Source organism: Amblyomma maculatum, chromosome 6 (genome assembly GCF_055883805.1).
Source record: "Amblyomma maculatum isolate TAMU_Amacu chromosome 6, ASM5588380v1, whole genome shotgun sequence".
Classification (NCBI taxonomy): Eukaryota; Metazoa; Arthropoda; class Arachnida; order Ixodida; family Ixodidae; genus Amblyomma; species Amblyomma maculatum.
The window spans coordinates 10,791,409-10,807,953 of record NC_139349.1 but is presented as its reverse complement, the minus strand read 5'-3'; the positions used below and the strand labels follow the sequence as shown (position 1 = coordinate 10,807,953).

Genomic DNA, 16,545 nt, shown 5'->3' with positions numbered 1-16,545 from the left:
CAGTTTTTTTCATTGAAGACGTTTTTTTTTCTTGTTGCCGCTTCTCCAGGGACCGTTTCTTCTAGGGACGTTTTTTCCGGGGCCATACCTTCCGGAGACCTTTTACCTGGGGACGTTTTTACCTACACCCTGACTGGCGGCTATGGCGGCATCGATGGCACAAATTTCTGTCACCATCTGTGACACTAAATTTGAGTGCTCTCACCACGCCGGTATGCAGTTCCACAAAGTACGTAACATGACATGTATGGTCAAGAATGTTGATACGTCAAGTTCTGTATCGGCTTCGTGAGCAGCTAACTCTGAAGCAATGTGCGCACCACCTGTAGACACCACCACGTGCGTATCACCGGGTGTAGGTAAAAGCGTCCCCGGAAAAATGGACCCCGGAAGATATGGACCCGGATAAAACATTCCAGGAAGAAACAACCCCTGAAGAAGCAGCAACTAAGAAAAAACGTCCCCAAGGGAAAAACAGGCCCTAAGAATGATTTTTGTTATCGATGCCGCCAACCAGTGCCCGCTGATGTCAGCTGGCGTCTACCACTTGCCACATGCATGCTCGAGATGTATGCTGCTTACTGTGGCAGGGGCGACGTAGATATTGAGTCTCACTTTAACCAAGCTTTACGGGCGTGTATCCATAGCCTAGAAGTATAGCATGTCTGACTCGCGATCCAAGGGTCCACTGGGTTCGATTGTGATTGCAAATGTGCTGCTCAAGTTTGCAGCTGGTGATGACACTTGGATGACACGTGACTTCGTGGCATCGCTCTAACACCCGACCTGCCAGTGTCTTGCCGTGTTACCTGCCAACCACTCCCTGCCATAAATATGGTACAGTGAGGAGGACCAGACATGCACACACGAAGATATGCACCCCGAACCCGCAGTATTTGTCACCGGACAAAGATCTCTAGCCAGAGGTACAATCACGTCTTTAGAGCGCGAGCTGTACTGCTCACGATTGGCGAGTTTTGAGGTGATTCCACAATCGAGCGTTGAGACAGTGTGCTCTACGCGTGACTTCGTGCATACCAGCATACCTCACTTTGGGCAAGACAACTCGCAACGTCTCTCAATTCGTTTCAATGGGCTAGACACTTCGTCGTATTAAAGGATTGATTACATTTACCTCGAACATTCGCTACAAAATGGTTATTTGAACGTACCTTTTGCAAAATCAAGGTCCATCCAAGCCACAATATCTGAAGTTTTATACACTACGAACGTTTCAAATATTTCGGAGATAAGAAGAATCCTGCTACGCGTCCCTCTGAGCGCGAGCTTTTGCAAACGTCAAGTGCCCTGCACGGCCTGTGGGGAAAGAAATTACTTGAGGTCTAACATATTCAAAGAAACGCTGTACGTTTTATCGCTAACATTTTGCGATTTGGTCGCAAAATCTCGATGCGTTACTCTACACACTGTGCAAACTGATGCGCTGTCATCAGCAGTATTGCGTTACATTTTTATAGCATGAATATATTATTTAATGAACACAGAGACAACACACGCGTTGTCTTTCCATCTTCCAAGTTGTTCGTCCCGCTGCTTTGATTCCTGCCAACAAATTAATCGGTTGAATATAGTCTCTCTAAATAAACTATTGGTACTGCGAATAAACGTACAATTGTAAAATCTGTGGACCCTTGCTTATTTATTTGCCAGGTGTGTTGTTCGGGCACCACCAAACATGATGATCCTGCCTTGTGTGGTCTCTTGTGCTCGTGGGCAGATATCGATACATGCAGTGACAGCACGCTTCGCCTGCTTCGTGTGGTCAAGAAGGAGTCAGACCGTCCCGGTTGTTATGAAGCAACGAGCCGCACACGTGCTGAACTACGATAAGACACGGCACGCATGTGGCTTGTGTACACATTGCATATAAGTATTGTTGCTGCAACCGCTAGCGGCTGGAGAGGAGTAGTCACTGGAGACGTTTTGCATGAGTGGCTTCATCTATTATCATTTGATTTTGTTGGCATTAATGCGTATTTTACCGCCGTATTTTATAGGCGAAAACACTTTTCTTTATTTACTTATTTAACATAACCTCAAAAAAAAAAAAGAGTGGAATGGAAAACTTCAATAGAGCAAGCAAAATAAAATTGAATTACTCCTTTACTATATGACCTTGGCTAAGGCGTGCGTTCCTGAACAAGTGGCGATCTTGGATGCCTATTTTCGGTGGGGCACGAATTTATTACGTTGCAGTCCCATATTTCCCTAATGTAACCAGCAACATGGTTTGCTTGTCAATCGTATAGTGGAGCTCTTACGGCAGCCCCGCAGACCGAAAGATACCGAAGAATGAGGACACGGATCTCTTCAAATTACGTAGGATTAGAGCGCAAGTGGCAACGTAAGTTCTCCGCCTATGAAAGCTAAGAAGTAAACCCCATTGCTCAGTTATTTTGGCTTAGACGGCACACGGAAGAAAGTCAGAAGAAAAGAAAGGCCTAGTCTTGCAGATTTCAATATTGATATTGCAAGCAATACGTGGACAAACGTGATATGGAGAATAATAAAATACTCCATGAAAAAGAAAAAAAGTGACGAGATTTTAAGGCAAGAAGATAGCATCTCATGGCTAACATCCCACCTCATTTCATCGAGAAATTTCCTTTACCCCAACCTTCTGATGCAGAAGAAATGCCCGAGGAGTAGATATTAATGCAATAGCGTCAAAATCCGGCATCAGCTTTGTCGGAGTCGGCGTTTGGGCGAAGAATCACTCGCATGGCTCTGACAGGTGAGAGTTGGCGGTGACATGGTCGTGGGTGGCATGACGTCACGCGTTCATATGACATGGACAAGTGGGTAGGCGCTGCTAACACGAGCTTCGCCATTGATACGGGAGGGTGAGGTCGGAATCCATGCTTCGAGGACCCTTGGACCCCGAATTAGGCACAATGCCGCTAAGCCACGCAGACATTTGTAGGGCTTGTTTAAAGCGGGGATTAAAACCTATGGCGGATGGTCTCTCACATAATACGGTATTTGAAGGTAATATGCTAATGAGCATGTGTGAGATGATAGAGGTACAAATAAAAGATTACTGAATAAGCGAGCAGCAAATTAGGTTGAAGCGAACGAGATTCTCTAAGGAGGGTTGGCAAATGGGAGCCACAAACCCACCGTGTCGTACCGGTAAAAGAGGTGCATATATGTCCCAAAAGTAATATAGGAATGCCTTTAGTGGCTTCATTTTCAGCGCCTACCGTCCTTCACGGTTCCGTCCATCAAAGCGGAGTGACATCCTGAAGTGGCACAGTTACTATCAGAGGATTTTCAGAAATCGTCGAGTGTTGTAGTAATTGTTACTTCAAAATAATATCAGGAGAAGAAGTACCCACCGTGAATAGTCGTTTTAACTTGCAACCGCCAATAACGACATTGTAAGGTACAAGATGGCTAGCTTTTAGCCCGGCGCCAAAGATTGTCGCTACTGTGAATTTACAGTCACTTATTCGGCCAGTATCAACCTGTGGCGCAGCTACCGCATACCGCAATGGCGCCACTTCACTTGTCCAAATAGTTGCCGTGTACACCACTGATCAGGTTCTCGTGCTTGAACGATCAATTTTTTTCTTTTGCGTATCTCACACGTCAACTGTCACCTATGTTGCTAAGACGCTACGAGCTATGGTTATTGTTAATAACTCATTTTAGACCACTAAAGTGTATCTTGTATTGATTTCATCTTTGCATGGCACGTATAACCAGCATAAACTGTGCCACTTCGTTATCACATGGATCTACCCCTTGTCCTGCGCTACAGCACACGAGCACACGAGGGATTGAGCTAAGTTTCTTCACAACTTTTACTTTGATTATGCCAACAGAACATGGGCCAGCACCTCCTGCCGCGGAAAAAATTTCGGGAGCACTGTTGAATCTACACTGCAAAAATGCAAAAGCCTAAGCGTTGCGAGTGCACACGGCGCATTACGTTTCATCTCATTATTATTATTATCAACTAAATGCACCGTCATCATCATTGCTAATGTCATAATTGTTATTATCACTAACTGAAGCGTCACTCCATCATCCTCAAGGTAGAAAAGGAGAATTATGATGTGCGTTTCATAGTCGCGGGTTTGGCGTAGGCGTTTAAAGTGATCGGCTGGGGATCCAAGGGATGGAGGCTCGATTCCTGGTGGAGAAAATATTTATTTATTTATCTTTAATAATCTTCTTTACGGAAGGTAATGATGTCACAATTTCGAGGTATCCCGCGGAACCTCGCGACAAATGTGACACTTCTCGTGGTCGTACGGACAGGGTCATGACCGCGAGTATGAGCCATTAAAGACTTTCGCGTTAATAATGTAGGCTTAGCACGAATTAGACAGCCAATTTTTAATTTCCGCAGTACAAGCCTGCTCTTTCTTCCTCTTTGTTTGATCGTTATATGAATCAGTCACTATCGTTGCTAGTTCAGTTGTTCGCATCAAAATGCCTCTATTGTTGGTTAGCGTAGTGGCTGCAACGATGCCGTTTAGGTGAAACATAATTAGCAATGAGGATAATGCTGTGGCACCACCTTGCGCCACCTCTCAGGTTCCATGCGATAAGCTGCATACAAATTGCAGAATGACTGCAAGTGTATCCAAGGGCAAAAATTAGCACTAAAAAAAAAAAAAAAACGAATAAACTTAACCACGGTGTCCCCTTTCTCGTGTGTGTTTGTGCTGCGCTGAATTTCCTGATAAAAAAGGAATGTATAGAATAGAATGTACTTCTAAAGAAAGAGGCGTTAAATGGGCACGTGTGTAAAAAAATAATTAAATGTATTTACCTTACCGGAGGCGTACCAACGTACATGTATACCGGTTTACCGGACTCCTTCTACGCAAGTGCAGCGGCCGCGATAACCCTACCCCGTCAATGCGCGTGCGCAGGAGAGTCGCTTAACCGGTATACGTCCGCGCTAGTAAGTTTCCGGCGCGCTAAATTTCTCTAATGTTGCAAAGAAGCTTGAAAACACAGCTGAGGCTACAGTCTTATGAAAAAAATAAGTAGAGCGTTATAAGAACTACATTGTTCAGTAGCCCACCTTCTCCTTCAACATTTTTATCATTGACGTTTAAAATCCGGGCGTGCCTTTATACTGGGTTCGCAAAGTGAACAAGGCAGTTCTCGACACACTTGCTACATATATTCTACAGGCGTCTGGCATGACCCACAAGTCGAAAAAGGTTAAAAATGTGGGGGACATTTGAGCTCCGGCTTTAGGGTATCCCGTGATAGCAGCCTGCCTGCTTATGGGGTGCTTCCGCGTTGAGAAATCGACGTAGATGCGCAGTTTGCACCGTGAAAGCCTATTTGATAAAGAAAAATAAAAACTTAGCAGGGAAAGTTTTCTTGGGCAACAACGTATGAGGTTTCCATGATTTTCCGGTAGCCGCCGAATGCCAGATGCACACATTTTTTTTTTTCATCACGCGTCCTTGCTACCTTCTTATTAAGCTAAGGTGCAGCGTGCATTTTTCGACCGAACGAGCTCTACATGCTGTCACGTAAAAAGTTTCGTTGCAGCGTTATGAGGGTAAACTGCTATGATACGGTATGGTATTGCTTGGTTGGTATGTCACTGCTGGTATGGTACGGTATACTATAGTGGGTTGAACGAAAGTTGCTCATGAGCTTAGACAAACGCTATCGTGGAACACAAAAAAATTTGCAATAGAAGGTGCTCTGCGCCGTATGCTTACATCACACAGCAGAAGACTTTCTTTCAGTTATTCTTTGACTATTGCGATAGCTGCTGGCGTACTTCGATCAAGCAATCTTTGGACAAGCAACGGAACCTGCAGCCGCCGAAAGGCATCGCAGCGTCATATGCAGACATCCTGTAAGTGACTAGCATTATGTTACGTATAAAAAAAGATGTGTATAAATAAATAAACATAGTTGAAAATGAAGGTAAAGGAAGCGGGTAGACCAGGTAAGGTGATGCTAAACAGTGACATACAAACCGTCTCCATTACGACATACGCGAAATGGAAACATGAATCCCAGGTAATTTAACTTTCTCTTCACTAAGGTTCGACACAGAATACCAGTGAATGTACATATGAAATTCACGAAAAGTATCAAGGCGACACATTCTCCACTTTAGCTATGAGATGAAGCACTTGCTATGGATCTCTCTATATCAACATTTCTGAAGAGAGAAAAGCGCTTTCCCTTATAATTTAAGTCATCTTGGTCTTTAAGTGGTGCTCTGTATTCCCCACTGTACGCCCCACAATCAAACTGTGTGTCCTGAACCGTTTGGCTAACAGATGCCTAAATTAGTGCGTAAGGTCTCACAAAAAAAAAAAAAAGGTCAGTGACAAAAAACAAACGTATTCATTCTGTGCTAAAGGAGGCAAAAGACGTAAATGCGGAAGGCTGGGAAAAATAAAAGGAAATAAAAGTCATATATGCCGTGGGATGAGTGACGATACTGTGACAGTCGGCCAGTGCAATTCTATTAATCGGCAGCATCCTTTTACTGAGTGCGCATGCTCGAGGAATGCTATCTGGAGTTGAGAGGATGTTCAGAACCAGGCCAAATATGCTCGGCTTCTATCAAAAGCTTACAAAATTTCCAGCATCGCAACTCTAAACATTTTTTTCTTAAAAGCGAGTTAACGTCTGCTTTCCTTGCCCACTTTGGCCACCCGGCAACTGGTGTATTTCTTCGGTGTGAATATTTCAGCCGAGTTACGTCGAATTGTGAGACGCGTAGCGTTATTAAATGCAGTGCGAGAGCAACCACGTCTTCCTTTTCTACGGTCGCGCATAATGAATTAGTACCTCAGGGGCTTTCAGAAAGACATGAGGTGAAAGGAGCGGGAGAGAGTTCGGCAAGCAGAGGTCAGCAAACTAAAATGCTAGTGACATCGTCGAATGTAGTGCTATCAGCCAGTTGCCGTGGCTAACCGTAAGTACCTCAACCCTGGTAAGTGGTCAATGATACTGGGAGCGCTAGCCGAGGCCATTGTTCCTCCACACGATAGAGCAAAAACTTCGCATTCCAGATCCCTTTTCCGGACAACACCAAGAAAGCTTTGTGAGTTCAGAAAAAAAATGAGAATTTCGGTTCTTATATTTTTTTTTGAAAGAATGAAAAATTACCTGTTGATGTGGCAAAGGGTAAGTCTGAAGTGGACGTGCTGGAAATAAAAAAAAAACAAAACAGTGACATCATTTAAAAAGTTTTACCAATAGATTTTAATTACTCCTACGCTGCCACAGGTGTTCTTTTGTCGTGTGCAGGTCGACCTTTTTGCAAATTGTCTAGGCGCACCTTGCTGCCGAACCAGTCACAACAAGGGCGTAGCTTTGTGGTGATAATGGCGTGGGCTTTAAGCGCGTGTACGTGATAAGCACTGACGCGGTACTCCTGTGGCCGCCCATTTATCTTTACGTCCCCAAGCAGAAATCAAGTGCTCTTGTATAGGCACAATACTTGGCACTGTGGTACACAGGCTCTCCACTCAGTGTTCGCCCTGCCCGGCGGACTAACAGCTCAAGGATGGCGCTTTTCCTTGGCATACCGGACTGGTTTATCCTCACTGTGACGGTTTTGGTTCTGCTTTATCTGTGAGTATGTATACCTGTGCAAATGGAGCAGAAAATTTGTTAACACGCCCATGGTGCGATATGCTGTTGATGGAAAAATGCACTGTTACCTACGAGACGTACAGGTCCTTTTTTTCGTCAGGGTCATCTCCTTGTTGGTCGACTAGTACTTTCGCTTCTCATTCTGCAACTACTGCCAAGATCACTTGGATAAGGTGGACAATCTCTCCCCGTAGCCACAAGTTCATGTATGTAGTGTGCACAGCATACGTGCAAAGCACACACAGCGAGTGATGTTATAGGAAAGGCGGTTCAAATTTAGCTTTCAAGCTTCGGGATCAGTTTGTACCCTGAAAGGCGGTTCTTTGCCGCAGAGACATAAAATTTCAGCCAATCGGTGCTAATGTGAAAGCGAATTATCGACAGCCTTTGTGGTTGCCTATCAATGTTCATTGACCTTACTAGTTATTACTACTATTATTATTATTACTCGCTGCGCATTTGTGAGACATTACGGTGAGGGTGGAAGGATAACAAAGTCTACTCTTAAATAATTTCAGGTACATTGCACATGATCAAGCATAAATAAAGAGAAAGAAGCATCAACGTGCGTAACAGAACTGCGAGAACTCGTCAATACAAAACACAGCGAAACGCAGAAATGTAGCAACATAATGCTCATTAACTAAAGAACATGACCAGCTAGCAGAACAAACACACAATTAGATAACAACATGTTGGGGTAATATCAGCAAGCCATAGCAATATACCCCGACATTACCACCGAGAACAGCCGCAAATAACAATGCTGAACAGTTTTTATCATTTGTAAAGAAGCACAAAATGCGGTTCCACAGTGCTAGAAAGGGCCAAAATGCATATAACAGGTGAAAATAAATTGAGAGATAGAAAAACTCATCCGAATTCCTTCTGTCCCTTGATGAGTACCTACGCGATATAGGCGTAGGATCTTCCCACGCGCCCTTTATTCAGCCCCTTTTGCGCAGAGTTCCGGTAAACCTATCATGGAAGAGCATAGTTTTTAAAACATCAGGACACTTACGTTAATAAATAAGGTAAGGTAGCATTTCAGCTTCAGGCTCGACACGCTTTAGTCGCGAAATCGCCCTAGCGTTAAATCTCTAGTGGATGCCAGGTGCACTCGTGCAATGGCGTTGAGTGCGGCACCACGAAAAGCCGTCGAGCTATTAGCTAAATGACCTCATTTGAAAAGTATTTGCCACTGTGTTCTTAAGTTGTATATGACTATATAGACGGTCTCCGCGCACGTGTCACAATCAAATAATACCAGTAAACCAGTACATACCCTACGGAAATTCAAGTTCTAGCTCAGACTTTTCAAGAGTAGGGAGTCTTCATTCACTGTAGTAACCTAGGCTTTATATTTACAGGTCCGTCCCTTGCGCAAGAGAACAAAGTTTACAAGGAGACTTCCTTCTCCTTTCTGACTATATCTTTTCTCGGCGTATATAACAAAACATCATTTTAAACATAACTAGATATCCTGCAAATTACTTGCAAAAAATGATGTGGTAACACTGGAGGCAGTGAAAAAGCTTCAAGTGCAGCAGTGAATGCTAATGTTTTCGTATTTTCCCACCCAAGGAAACCCGTTTATAAGGTGAAAGACTTACTTGCAGCATAAGTGGTTTGAGCAGAAAGCGAACGGCAACTGGAAAGAAAATTATAACGTGATTTTATATCAAAACTGTAAAGCAACCTTCTTTGCGCAGTATTTATTGGTAGTGACACATCATTTCGCTTCTCTTTTCGCAACCACTTGCTCGCCAAGGTTGAGGCTAGTTTATGCTAGGGATTCCAACCGACGGCATACGTAGTTCCATTTGTGCGCCGACGTTAGTTGTAAGTTTGATTTATCAGGTTTGATGTTCCAAAGCAACTCAGGCTATGTAGACGCCGTGTAGAGAGCTTTAAATGTAGTTGCCCGCCGAAAAGTGAGGCAGATGCTGTCCCTTCCTTTCTGCAAAACCCAGACAAACTAAATATGTTCTCCACTTTTCCAAACCCTGTGCCGATCTCTCAATGCTCAACCTTCAAGCAAAACCTTGCTAAACCATGCCAATTAGTGCTTTCGCACGTCTCAATCGGTATAAGTGGAGTTCAAATCTGGCTTTTTATTGCGAAAGCGATACTCCGACAGCCAAAGCGAGATCTCGGGTGACCGCAGCTACGCCGTAAATAGGCGTAGCTATGGTCCCCTCATAAAGAAATCAGCCTGCTATGACATTTGAATTCACGTTATCCCTATGCCACGGGCAGTAGCTGCCAAATCGGATCGCTCCTTTCACATGAGAGGGTGATATGAGAATCAGCCTGTCAAAACCGTTTGCATTCTCGTTACCCCTACGACACGCAGGCACGTCCATACAGTTGGGTTCATGTGGGCTGGTAGCTTGCGCTCTCGCGTCATACCCTTAAAGAATGAGCTTACGTGTCCCCAATAATATAGCACCTTACACTCATAGGGCATGATAGGGGAATAATGTAGCAGGCAAAAGAAGCTTCCGACGTTGCTTTCGCAATTCAACTAGGGTTAACCAGAGCTAAACCACAACTAATTTTTGCCGCATGAACTGGATGTTGTCGTTCACATCGTAAATGCCGGAACAATTTTATAGAGCGTTATACAGCGTCAAGGAGCACCACGTTATATAGCGATGGCGATTTCTGTGACAGCTGATAATGAAGCCTTGCTACACCACCCTAGCGTTTTCACAGCTGGGGGGACAAAACCTATTCATATATCGCGTAGGTACTCATCAAGGGACAGAAGGAATTCGGATGAGTTTTTCTATCTCTCAATTTATTTTCACCTGTTATATGCATTTTGGCCCTTTCTAGCACTGTGGAACCACATTTTGTGCTTCTTTACAAATGATAAAAACTGTTCAACATTGTTATTTGCGGCTGTTCTCGGTGGTAATAGCTCTGTATAAGACAATCAAAGATATCAAAGGAAGCTTCTGTGCTAAGCTGGGCGTGATAAAGGACAAACGAGGCAAGGACCTCACTGAAGCCTCAGAGATAAAGAAGAGGTGGCAGGAATACACAGAAGAACTGTACAAGAAGGACCCGGATGTGCAAACCCAACATAGGACGGTTGTGATTACTGATCTCGAGCCGGGCGTCCTGAAGAGTGAAGTTGAATGGGCCTTAGCCAGCCTTGCTAAGAACAAAGCTAGCGGAATCGATGGTATTCCAGCTGAGTTGCTTCAAAACCTCAACCACGACGCTGTTAACACACTGCATACATTATGTCAAAAGATTTGGACAACCCTGCAGTGGCCACAGGATTGGAGGAGGTCAGTTTACATCCCCATTCCAAAGAAAGGCAGTGCCAAAGATTGTTCCAACTACCGCACGATCGCGCTTATTTCGCATGCTAGCAAGGTGATGTTAAAAATCCTGCAAGGTAGGCTGCAGCAGTATGTGGATCGGGAGCTTCCGGACGTGCAAGCTGGGTTTCGCAAGGGCAGAGGAACTAGAGACCAAATTGCCAACCTTCGCTGGATCATGGAAAAAGCAACAGAGTTCCAGAAACCCATTTACTTCTGCTTTATTGATTATGCGAAAGCGTTTGACTGCGTAGATTACAGCAGATTGTGGCAAGCTCTCCAAGAGATGGGAGTTCCAATTCACCTCATCTGTCTCCTCAGGAACCTTTATGAAGGGCAAGAGGCCACAGTCAGAACTGGGCATGGTCTTACTGATTGGTTTCCGATTGAGAAAGGGGTGAGGCAAGGCTGCATACTGTCGCCCTGCCTATTTAACCTATATGCAGAGTGCATCATGAGGAAGGCCGGTCTGGACGAGTCTTCAGCTGGAGTGAAGATCGCTGGAAAACGCATCAACAGCCTTAGATATGCGGATGATACCACTTTAATGGCAGAAAGTGAAGTGGATCTCAAGAGACTTCTGATGCGCGTACAAGAAGAGAGTGAGAAGTTTGGGCTTAAACTGAACATTAAAAAGACGAAGATCATGGCGTCTTGCCCTATCAAGTCCTGGAGCATCAATGGACAAGAAGTGGAAGCTGTGACAGATTTTCTGTTCTTGGGCGCCAAGATTACCTCGGAAGGAGACTGCAGCCATGAAATTAGGAGACGCCTGCTTCTGGGAAAGAGAGCAATGATTAGCCTTGACCGCCTAGTAAAGAGCAGAGACATTAGTCTGCCAACCAAGATCCGTATAACCCGTGCTATGGTCTTTCCAGTTGTGATGTATGGATGCGAGAGTTGGACTGTGAAAAAGGCTGACCGCCGAAGAATTGACGCGTTTGAATTGTGGTGCTGGCGAAAACTCTTAAGAGTTCCTTGGACTGCCAGAAGATCAAATCAGTCGATATTGTCGACCATAAACCCTGACTGCTCATTGGAGGGTCAAATTCTAAAGTTAAAGCTCAGCTACTTTGGTCATCTGATGAGAAGAGAGGAGTCGCTGGAGAAAGATTTGATGTTGGGAAAGGTTGAGGGTCGCCGGAGAAGGGGTAGGCAGCGAACGCGATGGTTAGATGGCATTCTCGAGGCATTCCAGATGAAGCTATGTGATGTTAAGAAGATAGTGAGAGACCGGAAAGCGTGGCGTGACATAATCCATAGGGTCACGAAGAGTCGGACACGACTGAACGCCTGAACTGGACATGGCGCAGCACACTGGAAGGAGCACGCCTTGCAAAAGATCAACACTTAGTTGATTTCAAGCATTATTTACTCTTCGTACACATGTGCTGCCTTTGTATTCATAGTTTCTTGCGTCTTGAGAGACAAGACAATTTTTTTTTGCACTTCCAACGTAGAGTTCTATAGAACATTGTTTTTCACACCCTGCTTGCGCAGTGCCCGCATGAAAGCTGATCTTTCGACTGAACAAATGCTTCCTTGTGATCTGTAAAGGGTACATGAGGTCAGTTGCATTTTGCGTATTTGTAACTTGACTGCAGATGTAAAGACAACATGTTACAAAGGTTAGCAAAACCTTACATTGAGCTTAAAGCATGCTGAAGTGAACAACCGCAATTGTAGGTGTTCAGCGCTAGTGACAGCAGCATGGTAAAGTGGTCAGGAGAGCTCTACTAGGTTGGGCAATTGTGATAATGACGCCCAAGGACATCAAGATAGTGACCAACCAGCGCTGCTGGTGCTTAGGAGGCGGGAAACAGATATTAGACATTTCATGCTTCACTGATACTTCATCTACTGCTGAATGAATTCACCGCTCTTCTTTACAAGGAAGGCGCAAATAGGCGGCCTTTTATGGCTCATAGGTGGCGCAAAAAAAAAAAAAATTCTGAATTGGTTGATAGGAAAGGAACAGCGTAGTATCTGCCACACTTCTCTGTGGACACCTGAACCGCACCGTAAAGGAAACGTAGAAGGAGGGAGTTAAAGAAGAGAGACAGATAGATAGAGAGAGAGAGAGAGAGAGAGAGAGGAGGGGGGGAGGTGCCGTAGACGCAATGTCTGTCAGATGTTTTCGGTGGGCACCTGATGCGTGGTGTAAAGGAAAGTCATACTACCACCCCGCACTAAGCCTCGCGGCATCACATTTTGCGTCCACGGTTTGGCCTCACGAACACCGCCTATAAGGCTGTCGTCTTTAACTTTTGGCCACTGGGTATTTTTGACGCGCTCGGGCATTGCACAGTATGTTTACTCATTCACCGAAACGCTGCCCAGGTGGTTGCGTCCGGAAGTTGTGAACGGCGTCGTGAGGTCGAAACGTGTGGTTGTATTTTTAGGCGTCCATTATCTATTTTTGTTTTCGGATCATTTTGGTTTTCCAGCTTCGGTCATAGTAGCTGCATGAGGAAGTCGCGGTTTTCAAACTTTCGTGGGAAGCGAGTTGAACAATGGCGTATTAGAGGCCGCATCACAGCATTTACTGCATAACGCAGCTAGTGGTTAGCCGGTGAGTTCTGCGAGGGGGGATAATTGTCATCGATGGGGTACAACCTACCTACGTAATGATTTCTGTGCCAGGCCGCTCGCTGCTTCTTTCTCATGCTGCCATCATATTGACGCCTAGTCAAATGAACTAGAAAATGGACATCCAATTTCTAAGGGATCCTTTTGAAATACGGCCCTTGCCCGAGCAGCTGCGTTTTGATCCACTAGAATAGCAGGCATCAACAGGTTACATCGGGGCTGCGGGTTCATTAAAAAAAAAGAAAAAGAAAAAAGAGGAGGCCAAAGTTGTTCTTAAGTTCTCCGCTTCGTCGCTTCTTTACCTCTTCATTATCTGATGGTGTCTTCAGCTGACGGCACTCGTGGAGCACTGTTGTAGTGCTCCACGAAACCAACACCGCCACAATCGCAATATTTCGCAGCATGCGCCGGCGTCTCTGGTTAGCACTAGCTCTACACACCATTTGTAGGAACGTAGGATAGCATCCGAGACAGATAAGGGTTTCGGAGGCTATGCAGGAGTGCACAGAAAACTCCACGAGTGCCGTCAGCCGAAGACATCATGAGTCGTTGTTATAAATCTTCATGTGCTGATCAGGTGCCCAGTCCACGAAAGGAAGTTTCTGCATCTTTTCTGGTTGCTTTGGTTTATGGGGTTTAACGTCCCAAAGCGACTCAGGCTATTAGAGGCGCCGTAGTAGAAGCCTCCGAAAATTTTGCTCAGCTGGGGTTGTAAAACATGCACTGAAATCGCACAGGAGACGGGGGACTTGCTTTCCGCTTGCGCCAAAAAGTGGCCGCCGCGGCTCGGATTTGGGGGCGCCTATACTCAAGGATACATCCTCCATGTCACAGAACTTTGCACTGTTTACGCGGCCGTGGCTGCGCGATAACGTAACTAGCCGCGTTTGACGCAATACAATCTATCGGAGGTCGCTCGCAGAGGATCTGCCCCTATTACAGCTACCTCGACAGTTGGCGATAATTAGGAGCACGTTAAGTGTTAACACTGAGGAGTAAAATATGACTGTTTTGAACACGTACAGAAGGCTCGCGATAACAGCACACGCAGCCCGCTGGAACAAATAGGAGAGGAGTAGGAAGCCCCCACTGAGAAATGCCAGTTCCGGAGGGAAAGATGCCTCGCCAACGACGGCAGCTGGTATATAAATGTTTCCAAGCGCTGCAGGTGAAATATGTGAGGTAGAGTGATCTTACGCACCACCACTGTAAGCAATGTTTCTCTGAAATATACAGAAATTTTCTGGCAGCTGTCCTGCCAGAAATTTTCTGTTCCGCTATGTTTTTGGTGTGATTTGACAGATATTTTTCTATTTACAGTTAACAGGTACTTTGTTCAAATACGCATAAATTGTTCTGCCTGTGAAAAAGAAAAAAAAAACAAATAACGTAAAGATTCATTATTTTGCAAACCAGCAATTTCATGGCAAAATAATTACTGGCTCATTGCGAGAAAATCAGTATGTCGGCGTTCGCGAAATTCATTGGCACCCATAAAGTTGGCCTTGCAACAGCAGCTGTCTAGCCCGCGAAACGACGACTGGAATGACGTTATTATTAATGACAGATAGCACAGTAGCAGGGAGCCACTATTCCTCTCTCTTTTGGCCCACTATATGCTTATAGGAGCCGCTAACGAACCGCAATGTGGCGCCACTATTTATCCTTTTTCGTATCAATTTTGCTGCGCAAGCGTTCTTCGTGCAGCGCTTTTGTGGGTGTCACACCATTGCGCTTCTCATTTAGCATTTCTCTACTTGTTAAGTAAGGATCAGTTTGCGATGGGAAATTGAACAGACAGCTTATGTAGCTCCAATGTTTGCCTTCCAAACATAGTTTCAGTTGGAAAACATAGATTTACCGCTTCTTTCGGGAACGTGTTTTGTTTAATTGCACATAACAGGTACTATCTGCAGTAAAGTTCACGGATGGCGCGATCTCCGCTTTCGAGCGTGTAATACTCTCGGTGTAGTGAGATTGACAGAGGTTTTCTTAGTCATCTCAAGCAATGAGGCTGTGCGTAAAATTTTATGCAGTATTAAGAGGTGCTCAAGTACATTCAGGTATACGGCTGGTTAGAAACTGCGACTCAGTGGTCCTGTCTCGGCAAATTTAAGGAGATCTGCGTTATTCCGAGAAGCCACTCTGAGTCAAAATGCCCTAATGAGTCAAAATACAGGGGGCGTAGAGCAAACTAATAATTTGAAAAACATCATATTGCTCGATAGGAAGGAGCATGGCTTTATATCTACATGTGGTGACCATATGCGATACGATGCATATCTATCCTCTTCATTTACGCTAGCCAAAAGTCCTTTCTTCGTAGTTTTACCGCAACGCACAATAACTCTGCTTACGACCAAAATGTACAGACCTTGGATATTTATTTATTTTTAACCGCCACCGAATCTATTAACATGATGGTGTTAAAGGCCCCGATCTGCAAAATATCTGACGTTGTCGACATTGTGAACGAAGAATCACCGCCATGGCTTTCGAAGGTGATAGTTTGCAAGCGACGAGTGCTGATTGGTTGCGCGTTCTGTGGCGTCATGAGTCCACATAATGCGGCAGGTGCCGCTAACTTGGGCTTATTCCTTGAGACACGTGGCTGAGATGGGAGAATCGAACCCTCCAAAAGCCTTGGGCGCTGAGAAAGACATGTTACCATTAGACCACGCAGGCATGTCCACACGTCTTGGCTAAAGCAGTGTCTTAATAGGTATTCCTTTCCGGTGGTTTTTAACCCAATTGAGTAGCATACGACTGTATGCTGATGTATGAGTGGGAGATGACAGAGGCGGAGTTCAGGGGATTATTGAATGAGCGAGTAGCCGAGTGCTTGTGCGTGAAACAAGACCCGCAACAGTAGCCTCATATGGGAACCATTAACGCTGTCGTATCATACCCTGAAGGCTTAACTTGTGTCCCGCTTGTTTTGATCTGACCCTTCCTGCATGCTCTTCACTCTCCTAAAAGAGCAATTTATACCTAGAATTAA

General features: G+C 44.9%; 1 protein-coding gene and 1 long non-coding RNA gene across 2 annotated transcripts in view; one reads left to right on the top strand and one right to left on the bottom strand.

Moving 5' to 3' along the window:
* Window positions 1–16,545, bottom strand: part of LOC146185048 (uncharacterized) — a 310,168-nt gene that overhangs the window by 52,637 nt on the left and 240,986 nt on the right. The gene's annotated exons all lie outside the window — the stretch shown is intronic.
* Window positions 7,403–16,545, top strand: part of LOC146185054 (cytochrome P450 3A8-like) — a 38,852-nt gene continuing 29,709 nt past the window's right edge. The window contains exon 1 of the mRNA XM_084605466.1: window positions 7,403–7,599. Within this exon, the coding sequence (XP_084461592.1) occupies window positions 7,532–7,599 (68 nt within the window). The 5' untranslated portion in view covers window positions 7,403–7,531. The remainder of the gene's footprint in view (window positions 7,600–16,545) is intronic.